Source organism: Engystomops pustulosus, chromosome 4, assembly GCF_040894005.1.
Source record: "Engystomops pustulosus chromosome 4, aEngPut4.maternal, whole genome shotgun sequence".
NCBI classification, from domain to species: Eukaryota; Metazoa; Chordata; class Amphibia; order Anura; family Leptodactylidae; genus Engystomops; species Engystomops pustulosus.
Genome location: NC_092414.1, coordinates 169,900,283 through 169,915,205, shown reverse-complemented (window position 1 = coordinate 169,915,205; position 14,923 = coordinate 169,900,283). Strand labels below are relative to the sequence as shown.

At 48.5% G+C, this 14,923-nt stretch overlaps 1 protein-coding gene across 1 annotated transcript; it reads left to right on the top strand.

The window, feature by feature from the left end:
• The first annotated feature begins 766 nt into the window (after positions 1-766).
• LOC140128507 (protein kinase C delta type-like) lies at positions 767-14,083 on the top strand. Its single transcript, XM_072150206.1, has 6 exons — positions 767-1,336; positions 12,677-12,768; positions 13,079-13,141; positions 13,259-13,538; positions 13,647-13,772; positions 13,928-14,083. Exons 1-6 carry the CDS (start codon positions 785-787, stop codon positions 14,081-14,083), a joined length of 1,269 nt encoding a protein of 422 aa, XP_072006307.1. The 5' UTR covers positions 767-784.
• Positions 14,084-14,923: the final 840 nt, after the last annotated feature.

Here is a 14,923-nt window from a genome sequence, read left to right as displayed (position 1 = left end):
TAGGACCGAGATGGAGGCTTGCTGTATTTTCACTTTAAGGGGATACACACTGCAACATGTTAATTAAACACTTGACAGGCGGAAATGTACTGCTGGGTGGCTACATGTAGACATACTATACACACTATAGGATGGCTAGCATATCACTTTGTGTTACCATATCATTTTGCAACAAAATTGCAAATAGTAGAGCCAAGAGGAAAGGTAAGATTACATTCACACTGCTGTATGGGGGACATATATACGGCTGACGTATATACGGCTGATACACGTCCCCCATAGACAGCAATGGGTGCACAGTGCCCAACAGGAGCGGTACGTTGCAGCACAAGTGCGGCACCATACCGCTCCGTACCCCATAGAAAGATAGGACATGTTGCGCGCCATATATTCCTATGGAGTGGGGCGGGGTGAGCGGTGTGCTCTCCCCCTTTTCCTCTCCCCGGCATTGGCAACAGCAGTGTGAATGTAGCCTAAGTTAGGACAAACTACTGGAGTAGACAAAGACAAAGTACAATGGTAACGATGGCTTCTTTGTAATGTTCTACAGTTTTGAGTAAAAGTGTCAATCATAAAATGCATATATATTTTCATATATTTCATATATATAGTTTCATACATGAACTATTAATAATATACAGTAAGAAACATGGAGAGTTTTCTTTCAAGTCTCAGTGGTCAGTTGCTGATCACATGACCAGGGCACCTGCAGTGTTGTGTACACCTGAGAAGCGGTTGACAGTTGATGAATGACAGTTGACAGTGACCGGTGCCGGAGGAGGATATGTCTACTGACTCTAGAGAAAGCGACGATATGGATGCGGAAGAAGAGATTTGGAGAGGAGCGAAGAGACGAAGACTTACCAATGACACATCGGATGATGAGAGGAAGTCTTCAATCAAGAGGACCAAACTACCAGACCAGGAGGAAGATGGAAAGATTCAGCCTACTGGAGCCAAGAAGAGGGCAGCCATCTCCAGCTCATCTGATGATGAAGAGAAGAGCCAGGAGAAGAAGAGGCCAAGACTAAAATCTGGCCCAAAGTCCAAGGCCTCCTTCTCAGGACACAGCGGTGTTTGGCCAACTGGCTCCACAAGCACAGTCTCCTTAAAAAGGAGACTCCTATTCCATCAGGTGCTTGGCCAGGGAAGTTTTGGAAAGGTCCTGCTGGCGGAAGATCCATCTACCCGCAAACATTTTGCTGTTAAGATCATCAGCAAAGTAGCCCTGCTCGCCAACGCCGATGAGGTGGATGTGATGGTGGAACGACGAGTCCTACAGCTGGCATCTGGGAGCCCCTTCCTGATCCACGCAGACTTTGCATTCCAGACCAGGGTACAGTACTGACTACTGAATATTCCAAAATTATTAAATGCCATTTATTGTACTTTCTAATGGAAAATTTACCAAGACGGTTCTAGCTGCCCATAACAAAGAATAAAAGCTGAGCTCTGTTTGGTTGTTATTGGCAACTAGGACAATTTTACTGAAAGACAAATTTGATATGTATGCATTTTTATGTTTGCCATAAAATACCCCTGATGTATATGATTAATGCGTCCATATTGAGCCAGTTGCCAAATGTATGTCAAAAAGTATTTATTGAATTGTTTATGATGTCTAAGTTTGGTGTCAGTACTGATGGACTGGTGCAGGGGTGATACTGAGAAGGCCGTGCTATGATTGTACATCTAGTATATAACTGCACAATCCTATTATTATCTATTCAACAAAATATACCTGTTATCTAGGAATGAACAGCCACCTATGGATTATATATTTTATTCAATGTTATTGTAGATGTCATACTAACTAGTCACATGATGACTTTGGATAAGATTTGGTTCCTTCAATCTCTGGATTTTGGAGATTCATTTTGAACAATTTATACAGATTCCAGTTGTGTCAGGTATTATGATCAAATCATTTTTTTTTTTTTTAAATAAAATTGATATTCTGTTTTGTTATATATACTTTTCAATATAAGTGCACTTCACCAGTTAAGACGTGTGTCTGTATCTAGGTGTTAGAACTAACACCACACAAGGAGAAAACAAAAGTGACATGTGACCCAATAGCAGGGTGACCTGTAAGTCACATGACTGGTGCCATGTTTAGTTCCTGAACCTGCAGGATAATTTATTTCTTTATAGGCAGCAACTTCTTTGATGTAATAAAGATGTGATTGTATACTGTTCCCTACAAGTACATACCAGTGTATGATATCCTAAAGCACATTGTGGAATATCCCTCTAATTATTACTGTAATTGTAAAACTCTATATAAATGTCATGTATTGATGTGAGCATATCTGATGGATCATTGTACTTGATGGATTTTGAATAAAGATATTTCCTATCTTTGAGTTCTGTTTTTTTTTTGTTCACATTTTTTTCAAATTTCTCCATTTGTTTTACATTACAATAAAGACATCCTCATATGAGAAATGTACCATTAGATGTAGCATTAAAGGCTTTCCCCCCATGTAGACTATTAATTAGAGTAACATAAATAGAGGATAGATTCGGGTCTGACCTCTAGTTCATGCACCTATCACAGGAATGAGTGTCTACCCCTGGCGACCCTCTTTTATTTTTGGTCTAAACCATGCCTTTTGCCCTGTCCCTTATTCCACCTAGATACTTTAATTCCCCCTTTAGTGTATATAGGAAAACCCCTGTAAGGGTCACGTGATGGTTCTAACTTCTGGCGTTGGGAAATGAAATAGATCTAAAATACTGAACATGTAATGTGATCATATAGATCAGTTATATGCAATAGCGTGATTTGTCACTTTCTTGGGCAGTATACACAGAGACAACATATTTAAGAGTCAATATTAAATGGAGAAAAGTCTCTGGCGGGCATAGCCCCAACGATACCGTCGACAGCCCAACGCGTGGCCCGACTCTCCAGGGGCAGGGGTGATCACGGCAGGACTTTCCAGCGGTGCTCAATCAATGTATATAAGAAGATATCCATACATAAACATAGAAAGAGATGACGGCACTCACCGGTTCCAAAAGCATGAAAAGCGTCCTTTATTGGTGGGGAAGCATGCAGGGGGGTAAACAGACAGGTTCCGGCAACGGGGCCGTTACACACACTGTGGTGCTTTCTCAAGCCGATTGGGCTTCTGCATGCTTCCCCACCAATAAAGGACGCTTTTCATGCTTTTGGAGTGAGTGCCGTCATCTCTTTCTATGTTTATGTATGGATATTTAAGAGTCAACATCAGACATGTACACATAGGTTAACATCTGCATCATTTGCTTGGTAGCATGTGCAACATCCCCCACTGGGGCCTAGCCCTTGAGGTGAGGCCTGGAGACAGCCGGGGCCCGCGGTACCGGAGTGGCTGGCGGTTGCGGCCTAAGCACGCTATTGTCACGGTGCTTGGTACGGGGGAACCGGAGGGCTGTCCTACAGCCTGGCAGGTCTCCAGCAGGGTGGTGTTGGCAAGAAAAGATGAGGGAGAGGCTGCTATAGCGGATCTCCCTGGGGCAAACCCTTAATGTCCCGAGTGTGAGTCTCTGGGTGATGGACAGGGTGCCGGTGATGAAGGCAGCCGTATTAGCAGGGACCAGACGGAGACAGAAGTTGAAGAAAACAACTTACAGTTCTTTATTTGAACCGCAGGAACCGCAGCAAACGTGCCTTTAACAGGTAGGTAGGGTGCCGAGATGTGAGTTGGAGGGAGCCTCAGGAGATAGTTCACCAGCCTGGAAGTAGAGGGCAGGCTGGAAGGCAGCTGCGTCCTGGTAGGAAGCTTCAGCTTGTCCTGTAGGGCTTCAGGTATCACCTTTAAAGGTAAGATGATACCCCTTTTCCTCACTACCCTAACTCTAGTCTTAAGCTCCACTCTTCAGAGGCAGGGGCTAGGCTCTTCCTGCTCTGGTATGGGCTAGACAGAGATTACTCACGCACTCACTGATCTCTAGGATTCCACACTAGAATAATCATCTAAAGTTCTCCAGAACATTCCTGGCCAGAGGTTTTATTACCTCCCTTTGGTCAGGTGGTGGCTGCTCCTCCAATCACATCTCAGCTTACAGAGCACAGGATGTAACACATATCATTGGATAACAGCATCTGGCATTATACAAAATACTTAACTCCTGCCTTGCCAGGCAGGATTCACCACTGCAATATCCCTATGTCCTATCAGAACCATGTAGTGTAATGGGATTACATGCAGGTGGGACGTATTCGCAAACACTACCTCGCCATTGCATCGGCGAGGGTGTTGCATACCCCGGGGGCAATTGAAAGAGCCGCCCTCGGCTCGACTACAGATGGTTTGGGGCACAGAGGGGGCTAAAGGCACTTCTGGGAAGTGCAGGCTATGTGAGGTGTAGGGACAAACCGCCCATGGTCCTGGAGACAGGCACCTGGGTTGGTGTCGGACTAAGACAAAACATGTAGCTGTATGACAGTTGGTCGCTGACGCCATTAAACCGAACTGTACAGTAGGAAAGGTGTGGTGTCATGTCCTGTAATCCACTCCTTGCACCAAGGCCTGTATATTTGTTTTATCAACACTTCTTCCCTGGCGGCAATTATATAGTATATATATGCATACATTGGCATATGTGACACAATAAAACATTGTACTACATAGAGACGGTCCGACACAGCCACTCTACAATCTGAAAAGCCTATGAAAGGGTTAATGCAGACTACTGGCATATATGACAGTGTGCAAACAGGTTAATTCACATTGGCTTAGGAGCCCAATGGGTACACATCTTGAAACGTTACAAACGTTACAGAGGTAGATAGGCTACTCAGGGTAGCACGATAGTAAATGTCTCTTTTCCTGCAAAGAAAAGGCATAAAAAGTGCAAACAGAATGTCCGTACCTAAAAGGAAGGCATTAAGTGCAAAATAGTAGTCAATGGCCACTTTTCCCTTGTAGTATCTGGCAAAAGTCTCTCAGAAGGTCTCTAATGACAAAGTCCATCTTCTGGGTACAGCCCTTGATGTGGGGGAAAAGTGCAATGAAGAAGCAAAGGGTCTCCTCTATGGGTAGAGGGACAGGGTCCTTTGAAGAAATCTCTGCTGTGGCAGAGGAAGGGTGCTATCATAGCACAGGCCAATAATCAGTTCAAGGTATGTCTCTTGACTGAGATAAATAAGGGTGAGAGTCTCAGGAAAGTCTCTGGCTCTTTAGGGAAAGGACAGAAATAAATATACATATGTACACAGTGCAGTACCTGAAGTGGGCTACAGCCCTTCAGGGGTTACTCTGCATCTTCTTCAGTGGTAAGTACTTCGGTGTCAGAAAAACGTACCTGCCTCCTGCTTCTGCGTGTCACCAGCTGGTACTCCTGCAGGTACGCAGGAGCTTTACCTTTTGTCTCCCTTTGAGACCTTCGAAGTTCCGGTCTGGAGAAGATAACAATCTCCTCATCGTCGTCCTCTGATTCAGGCGCTGGAGTCGGAGTCTCAGCTGGCTCTGATGCTTCAGGGGTTGCAGACAGTGGAGCCGGATCATCCTCCACAGGCAGCAGTATTGGAGACTGCGGTGGGGATGATGGTCTCTCTGGGGTACCTCTTACTGGAGTGGAAACAAAACAGAATTGAGGCACAGTCACAAGTTCCAAGAAACTGGGGGTAGGCGAACACAAGGAGGTCTGTAAGTTGGGGGTCGAGGTGAGAGGTGTAGACATAGGGGCAAAAGGACGAAGACATCTCTTCAGCCGGTTCCTATGTACCCGGAGTGGTGGACGGTCTCCTCTTGAAATCTCGTAGACTTCAGGGGAGAGACTGTCCCTAACTAGGTATGGCTCACGCTCCCAACGCCCATCTAGCTTACTGGTAGGATGGTTGTTGCCAGCCACACTCGATCTCCTTGGGCAAAAGGCTCAGCACAGGCATTACGATCGAAGTCCCTTTTTTGTTTCTCTCGGGCCTCTTCCAACCGCAGATCCACAACTTCTCTGGCATCCGCCAGGCGCCTCTGGTGTTCGTGAACCCAGTCAGTCTGGGGGAGTAAAGACTGGGAATCAGGGGACTCCATGTCCCAGGTCATATCAGCAGGGAGATGGCCGTGTCTCCCGAACATCAGATAATATGGGGTGTATCCTGTGGAGCAATGAGTGGTATTGTTGTACAGGTACACTAATTCGGGCAACAGTTTTGGCCAGTCAGCCCTTTTTGCAGGGGTCAGAGTCCTCAGCATATTGATTAGAGTCTGGTTCATCTTTTCACACAGCCCGTTGCCTTGGGGATGATAGGCTGTGGTCCTCAGCTTCTTGCAGCCATATAGAGTGCACAGCTCCTGGAAGACTTGGGACTCAAATGCTGTTCCTTGGTCTGTAAGGATCTGGTCCGGACAGCCATAGGGGAGGATGAAGCTCTTCCACAGGGCCGCTGCGGTAGTCCTTGCAGACAGATCTCTGACAGGTACTGCAACCACAAATTTGGTATAGTGGTCGATGATCGTAAGAGCATAACTGTGACCGGATCTGCTGGGCTCCAACTTCACGTGGTCCAATGCCAGGATCTCCAAGGGCCGTTGGCTCACAATGGGACGTAGAGGGGCCCTTTGATTGTGTCGCTCTCCTCGAGCGATGGCGCAGGCTGGGCATTCTCGACACCAGGCTTCAATGTCGGACTTCATGTTGACCCAGAAGAATCGCCTTCGGAGGGTGGCTTCAGTCTTCTGAGCGCCAAAGTGTCCGGACTGGTCATGGTACATTTCCAGTACTATCTTGGCGTCCCTCCTGGGAATCAGAATCTGGTATATCCGATCATAAGTGATAGGGTCCAGAGTTCTTCTCTTTAGCAGACCCTGGTGCATGCTCAGAGTCTTTCTCTAGCGCCACAATTGAGACAGTTCTCCATCAGCTCTTCTGCGCCGGATTCTTTCAGGCACTCGCCCACTAGAGAGATAGTCCATTACTTCTCCTATGGCACGGCTATAAGCCTGAAGACTCATCCAGAGGTCCTTCTCCGCAGGGGGCTCTGACTCTTCTTGAGGAGTCGCTGGCTCTGCCTCTGTCGGTAGGGAGTAAACTCTCTGGGCATCTTGACGCACAAACCGGGCATAGAACGCTGGCATCTCCACATCTTCCCACTGAGCATCCGTGGAGGGTCCCTCCCACTGGTCAGGGAGACGGGACAGAGCGTCGGCGTTGTCATTGGTCTTGCCAGCCCGGTACTTGATGGTAAAGCTGAAATTGGCAAGTCTGGAGGCCCACCGTTGTTCCAGTGCTCCAAGACGTGCGGTGTTCAGATGCGCCAAAGGATTATTGTCTGTGAAGACAGTGAAAGATGATGCAGCTAGGTAGTCCTTGAACTTTTCGGTCACAGCCCAGACTAACGCCAGAAACTCCAACTTGAAGGAACTGTAGTTCTGGTCGTTTTGCTCCGGTTCTCGGAGGGAACGGCTGGCGTAGGCTATGACCCTTTCAGTTCCGTTTTGGAGCTGGGATAATACCGCCCCTAGACCTTGCTTGCTGGCATCAGTGTATAGGGTGAAAGGCAGACTGTAGTCTGGATATCCCAACACCGGAGGTTCAGTCAGCCGTTGCTTGAGCATCTGGAAGGCAGCTTCTCGTTCGGCCGTCCACTCAATGGATACTCGGGAACGTTGGCTCTCTTTTGGCAGGCCCCTTAGGAGCTCTTGCAGGGGAGCCGCCAGCTGGGCAAACTTCGGGATGAAACGCCTGTAATAACTGGCAAATCCCAGGAAGCTTTTGATGTCCCGTACGGTTGATGGGGTAGGCCAGTCGTAGACAGCTGCAATCTTCTCTGGATCTGGCTCAATTCCATGAGCGCTCACCACATGTCCTAGGTACTTGACGCTAGGCTGTAGCAGGTGGCACTTGGATGGCTTGACCTTCAACCCATGTTGGGTCAGGATTTGGAAGACTTCAGCCAGATGGTGGAGGTGGTCTTCATAAGTCTTGGAGTAGATGATGATGTCGTCCAAATATAGCAGGACGGTCTCGAAGTTGCGATGACCCAAACATCTCTCCATCAGCCGTTGAAATGTGCCTGGGGCGTTGCATAGCCCAAACGGCATGTTGTTGAACTCGAACAAGCCCATTGGGGTGGTGAAAGCCGTCTTCTCTCTGTCTTCCGGCGCCATGGCCACTTGCCAGTAGCCACTGGTCAGGTCCAGGGTGGAGAAGTAGGCAGCTGACCCTAGGGCTGCGAGGGATTCCTCGATTCGAGGCAGAGGATACGCATCCTTGTGGGTGATATTGTTGATCTTCCTATAGTCAACACAGAATCGAAGGGTTCCATCCTTCTTCTTCACAAGGACCAGCGGGGCAGCCCATGGGCTGCGACTCTCCCGGATAACGTTGGCTGTCTTCATCTCTTGTACCAGCTTCTTCACCTCTTGGTAACGGGCTGGAGGTATGGGCCGGTATCGTTCCTTGATAGGAGGATGAGAGCCAGTAGGGATGGTGTGTTGGATCAGAGTAGTCTGCCCAAAATCCAGTGGGTGTTTGCTGAAGGCCTGGTGGTGCTTCATAACGACATCCAGGACACCTTGTACTTGGTCTGCAGGAGTAAAATCGTCGTCTCCAATATTGAGCTCAAGCCACCAGGATTGCTCGGCAGGCTCATCTTCAGCACTTGGCTTCACTTCCAACTGTTGGGAGGCAGACAGAGCGGTTTCCACCAAGTCTTCAGGATGGACACTGAAGAGAGTGGCTACGGCTTGGTACTTTCTCAGATCCACTGGGGAGTCTCCCACATTTAGTAATCGAATGGGTACTTGTCCTCGGGATACGGTGACTAGGCTCCTGGCGGCTAGAATGGGCAGGTCTTCATCAGCTGGTAGAGGTTCTACTATCGCCTGGTAGTCTTGACCTTGGACGCCCATGCAGGCTCGACACCATACTAACGTCTCAGTCCCAGGTTGAAGGCGGACAGGTTGGGGATCCTTGATCCGGGCTCTGCAGATTTCTCCATTAGGGCCAGCAAACTTCTGTTGCGCCGCTAGAACCTGCATAGTCTCCTGAATTACCTTCCGGGAACCGTTGGGCACTGTTGGCAGGGAGTCGTGGAGAGCCTTCAGCACTTCAGGGTAGCAAGTGCGGAGGACATTGGTACCCAGTACCAGGGAGAAGTTACCGTTTTCGGGCACACGTGTCACCACTACGCCCTGTCTGGTTAACTCAGTGTCTCCAATGGTTAGCGTGGGCTCCCAGTAGCCGCGGATGGGTACGGGTTTTCCGTTCGTAGCAATAATGTTCAAGTAAGCCTTTGGAGGCTGGACTAAGTATGCTCTTCCTCGGCATTTCTCGAAGGCAGCACTCCGGAGGGTGGTCACTTGAGAGCCGGTATCAATTAAGGCCGGTAGGGTAACTCCGTTGATGGTCACATGAACCATGGGGCGAGTCCCCACGAACCTGGGCATCCAGTTAGCATCTCGGGGACTTACAAGTTCTTCCCTTGGAGGTCGTCCCTTAGCTCCAAGGGTTTGTCGTTTAACTGACGACAGTCATTCTCTTCATGCCCATATTTATGGCAGTAGCTGCACCGCTGACGGGGTTTCTTCTGACTCCAGGTGCTTAACGACTTCGCTTCTTTTGGGCGCTGTTTAGTCGGAGATTCACGAGCAGTAGCTGACCGTACCGGGTTCTCTGGAGGTTTCCTCCTCATAGCGGAGATAGTCACTTCCACCTGGGTCAACCGATCGAGGATTTTATGCAGGGTGTCCGCCAGATTAGAGACCTGTCCTGCTAAGTCAGCAACTTCCGTAGCCGCAGGAGTAGGTGATGTCGACTGCGTTGGATAGCAAGCTAGAGCAGATTCCTCCATTTCCACGGACTCAGGCTCTTTCTGCGGTCCAGTAGGCGGTCGGTCCCCTAATATGTCAATGGCAGTTTCCTTAAACTCAAGGAAGGAGGCCTGGGCATGTTGAGAAGAGATGATCTTTAGTTGACACCTTTGATTTCTATCAACAAGTCCATTAATAAATTGTTCCCTTAAGGTTTGATCAGAGGTTTCAGCGTCTTTGGGCTCAAGGCAGGTGATGGCCTTCCATGTCTCCTGTAGGGAGAGGGCAAAGTCTCGGAGGGACTCTTGGGGCTTCTGTCTTTTCCCGAAGAATTTCTGCTTCAACTCGGAGACAGTACACTTGTCAAAGGTATTGCGTAGCCTATCAAGAATCTGGACCACATTCTGACACTGTTCTCGGGGCCAAGACTTGACTTCCCGGAGAGCGGGTCCTTTCAACTGCCCGATGAGGATGCCCACTTTCTGTTCCTCTGTAAACGGGCACAGGGCGAAGGTGGCTAACAATTTGTCTCTGAATTCAGAGAGAGTGTGTGATTCTCCCTCGTAGTGGGGTAACCAGGGGGCCCCCAGATAGTAGGGCATAGTCAGAGGCATCATGGTGGGAGTCCCAGGGACACTAGCTGTAGCAGGGCTGAAGGGACTCTCTGGAGGACTTAACATGCTCCGGTACCCTGAGGAGGGACCAGGGGACAGGACTTGCGCCAGTCCCGTATCTTCGTCCTGGGCGGACATGACTGGCCTAGCTGAGGGAAGCCTGTAGGGTTACACAATGTCCGTTGCTATGGGCGATGGCTAGAATGGGACGTGGGCACTTTAAAACACAGTCACTATTCCCTGGGAGGTGAGCCAATAACCTAGCATCGGAAACAATCTCTACCCCCCTTTAACTTCCCCAGCGGTACTCACTCAGGATCAGCCGCGGTGACAGGACAGCTCCGGTACACGAAGGTCTCCGTTCCCGATGTCCGGCAGGCAGCAGGGTTCAGTGATGCTCCGCGGTGTTCTCCAGTCGCAGGACACGTGCGCCGGAACTCCGGATGAGGCGCACACTGCTGGCAGGCTTCAGGCGCGGCCTGCGCCGAAATCCAAGATGGCCGATTAACCCTCTTCGTTGCCGGCCGCACACGCTCCAGCTCCTCCTCCACGGTGCTTCGCGCCACTCGCGCAGGGGCCGGGGCCTAATGACGCCTCTGGAGTTCCCGCCAGTGAAGATTTGGCGGGCTTGAAATACTTGCTGCGCCACACGCCTCTGAGGTAAATGCTTCAGGCGCAGCAGCGCCGGATGTAGCAGAGCTGACACAGTTCTTGCAGGAATTAACCTCTTGAGTGCTGGAGCGGCGCTCGACAGCACGTGGCAGCAGTATAAAGTTCAATGTAGAAACACACAAATACTTGGGCCTAAACCCGGATGGCAGCAGGGTTAGGCAGCACAGTCTTTTCTTAATAAAGTACAGTCTTTAGTGCCAGGATAAGGCACAGAAGTAAATATCCTGTGATTCGTGACGCCACTTGCAACATCCCCCACCGGGGCCTAGCCCTTGAGGTGAGGCCTGGAGACAGCCGGGGCCCGCGGTACCGGAGTGGCTGGCGGTTGCGGCCTAAGCACGCTATTGTCACGGTGCTTGGTACGGGGGAACCGGAGGGCTGTCCTACAGCCTGGCAGGTCTCCAGCAGGGTGGTGTTGGCAAGAAAAGATGAGGGAGAGGCTGCTATAGCGGATCTCCCTGGGGCAAACCCTTAATGTCCCGAGTGTGAGTCTCTGGGTGATGGACAGGGTGCCGGTGATGAAGGCAGCCGTATTAGCAGGGACCAGACGGAGACAGAAGTTGAAGAAAACAACTTACAGTTCTTTATTTGAACCGCAGGAACCGCAGCAAACGTGCCTTTAACAGGTAGGTAGGGTGCCGAGATGTGAGTTGGAGGGAGCCTCAGGAGATAGTTCACCAGCCTGGAAGTAGAGGGCAGGCTGGAAGGCAGCTGCGTCCTGGTAGGAAGCTTCAGCTTGTCCTGTAGGGCTTCAGGTATCACCTTTAAAGGTAAGATGATACCCCTTTTCCTCACTACCCTAACTCTAGTCTTAAGCTCCACTCTTCAGAGGCAGGGGCTAGGCTCTTCCTGCTCTGGTATGGGCTAGACAGAGATTACTCACGCACTCACTGATCTCTAGGATTCCACACTAGAATAATCATCTAAAGTTCTCCAGAACATTCCTGGCCAGAGGTTTTATTACCTCCCTTTGGTCAGGTGGTGGCTGCTCCTCCAATCACATCTCAGCTTACAGAGCACAGGATGTAACACATATCATTGGATAACAGCATCTGGCATTATACAAAATACTTAACTCCTGCCTTGCCAGGCAGGATTCACCACTGCAATATCCCTATGTCCTATCAGAACCATGTAGTGTAATGGGATTACATGCAGGTGGGACGTATTCGCAAACACTACCTCGCCATTGCATCGGCGAGGGTGTTGCACATGTATCTATATGGTACCAGTTCTGTGCCTACCATGTTGGTAGATCAGGTAGTTGCCATAAGACCAGCGAGGGAAGGAGATGAATTCATTGCATTCCCTGCAGCCACCACTTGGGGGAGCTCAGTGCTATGGTCATAGTAGATGTAAATTCCAATGCACTAAGCTCCCCCCAGGGCAGGATGTAGGTGGACACTTTTAACATCTACATCTATCTTGGGGAGATGATAAAATATATTTATTCCAGTTGTCTGGTGTTACCATCTTAACATTTGTGTTGTAGAATGCACAGCCATGTTTCCTAACAAAGTATAGTGTAATCCTTTATAAACCATTTCACCATCTGGGCCTAAGATTTCGTCCCTTGAGAGTAATATGTGTAGATAATATAATGATTTCTATAGACAAATATACCTATATGTTTGCTCTCTGTAACAGGGGTTTCTACTTCTTGGGATGGAGTACATGAGCTGCGGGGACTTTAACACCTTTCTACTGGCGAAGGGGCAACTTAACATCCCCAGTGCAAGGTAAAGTTTTATGTTATTATAAATCCGATCAGAATTATAACTAGGAAGGGATAGGAAGACCCCAATATTCTCACTGGCACAGATTTTACACCGGGAGCTAATAATGAAATGTGATATCTCTGACATCACCCCCAGAAATATTCAGTGTCTTATGTCACCCCGGACATAGACATAGATGACCCTGTAATAAGGTAATGGATTCTGTCATTGTTTGTTCCATGTATAGCAGACAATCTATAGACCATTGTATTTTCTAGTGTTTCTTGTCTTCTCCTCCAGATGTTACAATTGTCCTCTGTCTTCTTGTCAGATTCTATGCCGCTGAACTCGTCTGTGGTATCCAACATCTCCACTCAAAGGGCGTCATCCACAGGTAACTACATCCCTTCATCCTATAGCGGGGAGGGGGGGGCTTCAAAATCAGGTCTCACTGCAAAACAATTAGTTTTATAACTTTGCTAATAACATTTTATTTTGTTCTGTTTAACAGAGACCTGAAGCCAGAGAACATCCTAATGGCTGGAAGTGGTCACCTAAAGATCTCAGACTTCGGTCTTGCAATTGACAACATGCACGGAGATCGCATGGCCACAGGATACGCTGGAACACCTGGCTACATGGCTCCTGAGATTTTGGCTGGGAAGGAGTATGATGCCGGAGTAGATTGGTATTCCTTTGGTGTCATCTTATCAGATATGGATACCAGTGAGCGTCCTGACCATCCGACGCCCGATGATGAATCCTCCGGCTTTGATAACATCATGACACAGGTTAGTAGTATTACTAGTCTTTAGTTTTATTGTAGTTACTGCTGTGATATGTGAATGTCTGTTTGTCTTTACTGTTCACGTTCATGGTTTTTCCTTTATCTTTTTCAGCTCCTTCAAAAAGATCCTGCCAGCCGCTTGGGAGTCAATGGTAACATCAGACAGCACAGGTTCTTTCAGCATGTCCTATGGGAATCTGTGGAAAGCCTGCAAGTGCCTCCACCATTCACCTTTGTAGTAAGTATATGGCAGAGATTTCCCCATCACTTTACATCTTACTCTATGCATAGTTAAAGTATAACTAAAAAGTAAGTTTGTTACAAGTGCCTAAGATTTAAATTGAAAAGAAAAACAATCCTAAACTCATAATTTTCTCTTTTCTCTCTCTATAGCCACCTAAACCACCTCACCGTGCTCTGCCATTCCATCTGGCCAGGCTAGTAGCAGCAGAGGCCAAAAAGCAGCCATTACCATCAAAGGACCAGGCCATGTTCAAGGGGTTTTCTTTTGTCAACCAAGAAACCCTTGAACAAACACCATCTCTATAAGACCTAGAGCAAGCTGTGCTCCTGACCTCTGAGGGAGTGTGAAGACACCTCCAAGATACCATCCAATCAGCAGGAATGAAGGCACCATGGATACATCGAGGGACCCTTACAGATGACTCCAGGAGACCCACCAATGGCGGTAAGTTTGAGCGCCACAACATCGCGCTTGGTCCTGAGGATAGGCATGTGCAGTACTTTTTGTACCTACCGGTGATAGGATTTCCCCAAGCTTATGATAGCAGCAGCTGTTGCTGCTCTCTTGGGCAAAAGGGAAAGAACCAGGAGTGAGATGGCCGGCTATGAAGGGGAGATGAGGAGGCCGGATTTTTATTTTTGAATTAACATCTCTGCACGAGCCTATCATTATTTTCCTATTACCGGTAGGAGGGTTTCCTCTCACTTATGACAGCGCTGTCATGGATGATGGGAAACAGGTGTGAGTTGGCCGGCTATTAAGGGGTGGAAGGAGGCCGGATTTTTTTTTTTAATCTGCTCTTTAGTTACACTAAAACTACAGAGCAGTAAAAAGAATAGGCTAAAAGGCACAAGATCCATTTCTGTACCGGCGGTAAGTATGAACGGCACAACATCGCGCTTGGTCCTGAGGATAGGCATGTGCAGTACTTTTTGTACCTACCAGTGATAGTTTTTCCCCAAGCTCATGATAGCAGCAGCTCCTTGTGCTCTCTTGGGCAAAAGGGAAAGAACGAGGAGTTAGATGGCCGGCTATGAAGGGGAGATGAGGAGGCCGGATTTTTAAAAAAATTAACATCTCTGCACGAGCCTATCATTATTTTCCTATTACCGGTAGAAGGGTTTCCTCTCACTTATGACAGCGCT

What these genes read in the sequence shown, in the direction of transcription:
- LOC140128507 (XM_072150206.1), top strand. Translation starts at nt 785, where the DNA reads ATGTCTACTGACTCTAGAGAAAGCGACGATATGGATGCGGAAGAAGAG. An exon ending in ACTTTGCATTCCAGACCAGG is followed by an intron (nt 1,337 to 12,676) that starts GTACAGTACTGA and finishes TCTCTGTAACAG; the next exon opens with GGGTTTCTACTTCTTGGGAT. An exon ending in TTGATAACATCATGACACAG is followed by an intron (nt 13,539 to 13,646) that starts GTTAGTAGTATT and finishes TATCTTTTTCAG; the next exon opens with CTCCTTCAAAAAGATCCTGC.